The sequence below is a fragment of the Apaloderma vittatum genome, unplaced genomic scaffold (genome assembly GCF_000703405.1).
Source record: "Apaloderma vittatum isolate BGI_N311 unplaced genomic scaffold, ASM70340v1 scaffold31143, whole genome shotgun sequence".
Taxonomy (NCBI): Eukaryota; Metazoa; Chordata; class Aves; order Trogoniformes; family Trogonidae; genus Apaloderma; species Apaloderma vittatum.
This window is the reverse complement of record NW_009710420.1, coordinates 4,508-12,533: the sequence shown is the minus strand read 5'-3', so window position 1 is coordinate 12,533 and position 8,026 is coordinate 4,508. Positions and strand designations below refer to the sequence as shown.

Here is an 8,026-nt window from a genome sequence, read left to right as displayed (position 1 = left end):
TCTCATCCTGAACTGCACAAATTTCCTCTCACCCGAGATTGCAGTATGGTTATGAATGAGAAGTCTGAGATGAAGGTAACAGGCCCCGACATTCACACGTTTCTGCTCAGTGGGTTATAACTTAAACATGGCTATAAATAAATTAATATAGAAATATAAAAATATTTCTTTCATATAGTATTACTTCTCTCTAATCTTCATTCTGCTCAGACAACTCCTTCCCAAATTATTTAAATTTGGTTTATTCGGAACAGGCAACCAGAATATAAACCACAGAAACAGTCCCCAGTGAAATCTCAGAATTACACATCCAATTTTTTCCATGAGGCTCTTCTGATGATGACTGTGAGAAGTGTTATATATTGCAAGATTCCAGCAGGATTTAACCTGTAACTGAGGCAAAAAAAAGGACGCTTTAGATCATGCTCAGATTTAGAATTTATGCATGTTGCTCAGTAAACAAGAATTTACACACCATACCGCTACGCTTTCTCCACCAGTATAGGAAGTCAACTGGACTTTCATGCTTTAGAGAGACAGACCCATTTTGCAACACACAGCTAATTTCAAATTCATCAGCTATTAACATTCTCTGTTAACCTCTCAATCATTCTCTTGGGGAAAAAGCAACAAGATAAAAAGAAAGGAGCAATCCACCACGCAGTGAATCAGATTGTTACCCGTCATGCATTTCTAGGTAGAAGATGTCAGTGAACCTCCCCTGTAAATTTCTTCCCAGTTATTAAAATCCTATTATTCCTATTATTACATTTCTAGAGAAGAAAGAAATAGGCCATCATTAGGACCAAAATTTCTTAGGGGACAGATTCATTAACAATAATTTCAGTAATTAGATCAATCAAACCTAAGTTTGCAGAAATTCCATCCTGCATTATAATATCCTGCTGATGGTTTAATTTTGTGGCAGATGCAATCTTTCCATGCGAATGCCTGAACTCCTGTTCAACGAAAAAGAAATTGTCAAGAACATAAAGCACTATGAAAGAGTGTTTTCTTAAGGTAGTGCCGTACATTTTTCTCTTGCACAAACCCTAATTTTATTCATAAACAGGCCTATGGGAGAAGTACAGCAAACAAACAGGACGGGATAAAATCTGCAAGATTTCCATTTGTTGGGTAGCAAAGAAGACGTATTGGACAGGCAGGACATCTGTAGAGGCCGCGTGGGGTGGGAAACACCAGCGCAGGCAGCACAAACCCTTTCCAACACCGAGGGAAGCAGTGCTCTGTGATTACCCTCATTTTCCCTCAGGCATCCAAACCCACCAGGCTTCCCTGCCAAGCTCCTGTCACCCACTGGCAACCACATTAAGAACGGTCGACTCTCAGTATTATTAGAATAAGCTAGTTTTAGTTATAGAAATGTGAATTTGGCAGTATTGCTACAAGCACACACAAATTATACAAATCAATTACTATTTGGAAAACAAACTGGCCTGTATTTACCACTGATCAATGACACAGCAGAATACTTAATGACACCCAAGCATTTGCAGAACATGCAAGCTGTGCCAACAAAATACATAAACTCAAGAGTCTTGGACTTCTACACAGAGCTCTTCAGCTAATGCCTCTGGACACTGATGATTTTACTGGGTATGTATCACACACCCATAACGGTCAGTTGCAACAGATGAATCCTTCAACACAGCTTTAGGATGAGATGAAGAATCTAACAATTCATTAACAAAGACTTTCATCTAGAGAAGGTTGGAACTATTAGAAGAAAATAAGATGACAGAATAAAAACTGTACACTGGATATAGCTGTGACAGCTCACATCCGTGAGTCCTTCAAGTATTAATATGACAGAATTTTTGGTAAAGTAACTTCACCAGAAAAGACTGGTGACAGAATAACAATAGAATTCTGCAAATCATTAGCTGACCAAAATAACATTGTAGTTTGCCAGCTTTCAGGAACATTGCCCATCTATTTTTTCCACCTAGAGGATGACTAAGGGACTCAAACACCTCCCCTGTGAAGACAGACTGAGAGAACTGAGGCTGCTTAGTCTTGAAAAAAGAAGGCTGAGAGAGGATCTTCTTAATGTATATAAACACCGGAGGAGTTGGTGTCAAGAAAAAGGGACCAGTCTCTTCAGAATGGTGCCCAGTAATAGGACAAGGAATATTGCATATAAGCTAGAACATAGGAAGTTCTGCCTCAACATGAGGAGAAACTTTTTCCCTGTGAGGGTGCCAGAGCCCTGGCACAGGCTGCCCAGGGAGGGTGTGGAGTCTCCTGCTCTGGAGACTTTCAAAACTCACCTGTGTGGCTGCCCTAGGCGATCCTGCTTTGGCAGGAGGATTGAACTAGGTGATCTCTAGAGGTCCCTTCCAACCACTAACATTCTATGATTCTCTTTTTCCCAAATTAGAACTATCACTACATAGTCAATCACTTGATCTTTATCAATGCGCAGCATAAGACGTGTGTTGCTGTAACACACTGTTGCTTATGACAAATACAAGATCACGCAATGCACCCAAAATCTCTCACCCCAACTAGAGAATTCCTACCTCATGACAGGAGAAGAGCCGAACTCCTTCCATCTGATGGAAGACAGGGTAGTGGGTGCTATCAATTGTGTCACGGCGGTAGACATCGCCCACAGCCAGAAAGGCATCCAGGCCAGAGTGTATCAAGTCCCACTGATGAGCTGACGTATGTGCTCTCAGCATGTGCTCACGATTCAAGTAATAGTTATCCTCTTTCCTTCTGCTGACGTGGCTTTGTGGGATAAGCAAACTATCAAAATTCTGGTGTACTGTAACCACCGGGGAAAGACCGTCATAGACTGAAAAGAGCGGAGTCCCACGGCGTCCTACGTACTCTTTGTAAAAGTGGTCCTTCACCTGCTCCTTGATGAGCCACAAAGGGTGATGCTTTTTGTTGTGCAAGTTCTTCCCCACCTTGGACAGAATCTTTTCTGTGACATTGCTGTAGTCATCCTGAGGGTAAGCTTTACCAAGCAGTTCCACAGTATTAGAGCAGGGCGTGTTGGGAGCAAAATCGGAAGGTACAGACTTGGATGAAGAATGCCTTGAATGGGTGGGAATTCCTCTTACCTTTACTTTTGGTGACAAAGCTGTTTTAGAATACTTAGCTACTCTCATGAATTTCCAGAGCATTGCCATTGCAAACTCCTTTATGATCTAGGAAAAAAAGAGAAAAGAAGGAGTTAGGAACTGCAATCTTACTGCAGGAATTGCTAAATACCTCAGGGTGAAATCCAAATGTCTGCTTGATTAAGATGACAAAGGTTCATAATAACCCACTATTTTGAGTTCAGATGAAGGAAAATACCCTTGTGATCAAATTTCAGTTGGGACATCTTATTTAATTATCAGTCTTCTGCATCACTACATCAATATTAATAACTCCAGACCTAGCCTTAACCCCATTCCAGATACTGCTGCTCTTTACAGCTGAAAAAACATCAGACCTTCTTTGAACACTACTTTTCATCTGGTTAAAATATGAGGTGATAACTGAATACTACTGATGAGAAACTCAGAAATTTAGCAATGCTCTTCAGCAGTCAGGGACTTGCTTATAATAAACCCCCAAGCATTAACTTATTGTTGCATTATCTCTCCCCATTAGCAGAAGCTACAGAAGGCTTTTCACATCAACCAGATGCATGTGGCACAGGTTAAGAAATCATCACCAACTCTTAATGCCAAACAAAACCAGTTTAACCTTTCAAACCACTGAACCACTGAGAAAAAAAAACACCCAGATGATGAGACCACAAGGCATATGTTTATCCATAAACAGCATATCAAGTATTGTGTGAGATTCACAATAAAGGCTTCACGTAGTCAGAACCAATGTCAGTGTTTCGGGGTGAGCAGATCAGGAATGTGAATGAAGTGATGAAATTGCCCCCTCCCTCGAGGTGTTCAAGGTCAGGCTGGATGAGGCCTTGAGAAACCTGGTCTAGCTGAGAGGTGTCCCTGCCCATGGCAGGGAGGTTGGGTTAGATGATCTCTAAGGTCCCTTCCAACTGAGGCCATTCTATGATGCTACGGAATTCCAAAAGACATGTGAACTGAACAACTCACTTCCTACCAAAGGGCCACCTTCACACACTCACCCTCTTCACAAGACAGGCTTCGTGCTTCGCCCATACACAGCTGCATTACTCCGTAGTGCTCAAACAGAGAATCCCAAATGCAAAGAGTTTTGAGGATCATGAGCCCTTCAGTTACTCCATATGCACAAGCCCATTCTGAGATACAAATTCACCTAAAAAATCTGTAGTTGGGCTTCACAAATATTAGCATAGGTTCCAGTAAAATAATTAAGCATTATAGAATGGGAAAGAGGCATCAGAAGTTATGTGACTGGGGAAAGAAATCCAGGGCCACAGGTTTCCCAGGTGAAGGATTTCCCTGTGGAAGTCTTCTTTAAGAAACAGGGGAAGAAAGGACATAAGCAATTAATAGACTACAGTCTTTGAGAGATAGATTTCTATCTTTATGTTAGGATTACAGTGCCTGGCTAGCTTTCCACAGGAATACAAGAGAAACAAGTATAAATAAAACAGAAAAACAACAACAAAAACGCGCTAAGATTACTTTTTATACTCTTAAACTCCAAAGATATATATGTGAGTAGAATAGACACAGCCTAGAATGGGCAATCCCCAGAACACAGATCTGTAAGACACAATGGGTACGATCATACTTGGCTTCCTTTCTTCTGGATGTTCCCTATAGGCCTATTTCCTGAAATAATTGTATCTCAATAAATGAAAATAAAAGCAAGTTGGGTAGTCACAAATTCAACCGGGCAGGGCAGGGTAAGATTATTAAATATTGGTATAATAATTTTTCCGGTTGAATATCTTAGAAAGGAGCAGCTACAGTTTTTATCTAGTTTTGAAACTTTTAAGAAGGCAACTTTTTTATTTATTTTTTTTAAGAGTTTGCAAAACTACTTCAGCAAATTATTTTTTGGCCAGTATTGACAAGGTTCTTCCATAAATGCAATCTGCACACACACACACCCACCCCAGAAACTCTCTGACATAGACTAAAGAAGGGATAGCCTTACATTTTGAAAAGAGGCTCCATTTTCCCCAAACATACGTTCTCCTTCATGGAAAGTGAGTTCTCATTTTCAAACAGCTGCTTGAAATACCCAGTTCTAGTAGATAATGAATTCAGCTTCCCTTAAATAAATACCACCATCTGCCCATACATTTATTTTTTCTAAAAAATTTTATTCAAAACTTATATGTAACTGTAACGTACAAAAAACTCTTGTGGCTTTATCACGAGTCTCGTGATGTTTTGCCGTTTTCCTAAATACCATTGCTCTGAGAATCAGACAACTATGTGAGAAGTTTAACTTCCACATAAACAGTTATTCTCATGATTATAACTTCATGGAGAAAAGAATTTAGAACATGAACCATAAGGGGAAGGGGAGGCAATGAGAGGGAAGGGACTCTTGTTCATTTAAGACTCATGATTTTTAAGGTAGACTAACACATACAAATCTAAGGGTTTTCAGTATTTGAAATGAGGAACACTGCTATCAGTTTCTGATAGTTCAGAAAAGCGCTTTTTTTTGGAGCAAGTGATACTTACTCTTCACAAACCTACAGATAAACTGGTATCAGAGGTTTCATACTAACATTATGCTTCTGCCTTAAATCATTACATTAGAGCACTGTCTGCACTAGTGCTCTAATCTAAGGCAAAATCTACTCTGAGCAATAAGAAAAAGAAGTTACAATTATCCAGCATTATCCGACAAGTTATCCGCTGTCCAAGTACTGCACCCAAGCAGTAAAGGAACCACTGACACGGTATCACCATGAGAGCACCAGAAACACTTAATTCCTCCAGAAACTCCTTCTCCCACCACAGACTCACGTATGCTACTTCCAGAATCATTAGAGAAAAATAGTATTGGATTCAGTTCAACCCAGCTGGTGATAAAATACATTTGGGGACAGGACCCACAGAGAAGGAAGGAAAATGCCATGTTTACAAGCTTTACATCATACAATAAAACTTCAAATCAAAGAAATGTTTACCAGGACCAAAAACAACACTGGAAAAGAAAGAAATCTCTTTACCTTCATGTTAGCGATAAATAACTGATGTTAAGGACACACTAATCCACTTGTAATAAATAGACAATTAATTCTAGCAGACATCTATCTAAAGGTCTGAAAAAGCAATTTAAATGTATCATTTTCTTCCTTCATCGCCACCATGCTTATTATTTGGCAGCAAACTGAAACTGGTTTCTGTGCACGCTGACAAAACCTGAATCCCAGAGGAAAGACTGCCAGGCAGCAAACAGCCACAGCAAGCCAACAGCAGCTGCAGGTCCTGTAGCTGAAAACAAATACATAAATGGGAATTAAACATTGAACAATCACCACTGGCATCTACAATCCAAAGATGGCAAAGCACTGCAGGACCATCACCATGTATGCTCTGGGCTTGTCGGTGGCTCCGACTCGCAGCTGGGAGCTGACGTGGGGTTTTGGAAGGAGGTTGCCCCACCAGCAGCTCCCAGGGGGGCTTCTCAAAGCACTGCAAGCACCAGGCCCACCACAGAATCATTAAGGTTGAAAAAGACCTGGAAGATCATCTAGTCCAACCGTCAACCCAACACTACTATGACCACTAAACTATATCCTGAAGTGCCACATCCACACGTTTTTCAAACAGCTCCAGGAATAGCGACACCATCTCCTGCTACACAGGTCCTTACCTCGGACCCCGCCATGGCCACATTCCCACGTACCTCAGCAGCTCTTCCAAAGCTCCACGGGCCTGTCCCTGTGCCACGCTCTCCACAGTGAGATGTCCAACACAACTGCACGAAGTCAGATCTTTGACAGGGATGATATAACACACTACGCTTTTGGAAACATGCCGGCATGTGGGTGTAAGCTTTTGAGCAGGTAGACCAGAGGGCAAGAGGTGGCACCCAGGGATGAAGCAACTGCACGAACTCAGATCTTCGACAGGGATGATATAATATGCTACGCTTTTGGAAACATACCAGCATGTGGGTGTGAGCTCTACCTTGAGCAGCTTCAAGGTAGACCAGAGTATATCAGATGCTTTTGTTCAAGTTCATAGAATCATAGAATGGCATGGGCTGGAAGGGACCTTAGACATCATCTAGTCCAACCTCCCTGTCATGGGCAGGGACACCAGGCAACACATGGGGACGGAGCAGGAATCGAACCCGCGACCTTGGTGTTGTCATTGTTGTCAGCACCGCGCTCAACCCACTGAGCTAACCGGCCCCCTAATAGACCAGGCACAGGTGTAACCACACTTGCCAAAGTCAGTCCTCTACCACAGACCCCGCGCCGTTCCCACAGCGGTTTCATCTGATTCAGGAAGTTCCTTCATCCCTCACAGAAAACCAACCATCCCCTGCGCAGCAGCACCACAGACGTGACACGGTCAGGAGCTTTGCAACAGGGTAAGGGCAGAGAGACACTAAAAAATATTGTGCTTTTGGAGCACGTGCAAGAGGCAGGTTGATGTGACAAGGGACCACATGGCTGCACTGCTAAGGCATGTCCTTTCATGTCTAAATCCAGGTTTCCATCTCACAGCGCAACAAGGATTAAGACGGCATTATCACAGCCGTAGCGGTATTTGTCACAAGTCCCCTCGACTCCCCTGAGGTTTTAGGAAAGCGTTGCAGACTCGGTGAAATTCCTCCTTACACCTACGTTGAAAAAGGAGAAGAGGGCGAGTTTAGCAGCGCACAGCAAAAAGAAAAAGGTCGGTGCACCAGCGCTGTTTTATTCAACCTAGCTCTCCTCGGAAAGTGGGAGAGTGAAAACGCTCTTGCTTGAGCAAACTGGAGCCCCGCAGCGACCGCGAGGACCTGTTTTCGGGGCCCTTGGCTACGAACCACATCTGGGAACCAAGGGCATCCTCACCCTCGCCAGCCGCTTTTCTGTGTGCCCTGGGCTTCTTACTGTTTGTGGCTGCAGAAACACAGATGG

The 8,026-nt window shown here is 42.5% G+C and overlaps 1 protein-coding gene across 1 annotated transcript; it reads right to left on the bottom strand.

Moving 5' to 3' along the window:
• Positions 1-815: 815 nt before the first annotated feature.
• On the bottom strand, positions 816-3,161 carry FARS2 (phenylalanyl-tRNA synthetase 2, mitochondrial). The gene is made up of 2 exons (XM_009867293.1): positions 2,544-3,161; positions 816-959 (listed from the first exon to the last, which is right to left on the bottom strand). The coding sequence occupies exons 1-2, from the start codon at positions 3,159-3,161 to the stop codon at positions 816-818; spliced, it is 762 nt and encodes a 253-aa protein (XP_009865595.1).
• Between the last annotated feature and the right edge of the window lie 4,865 nt (positions 3,162-8,026).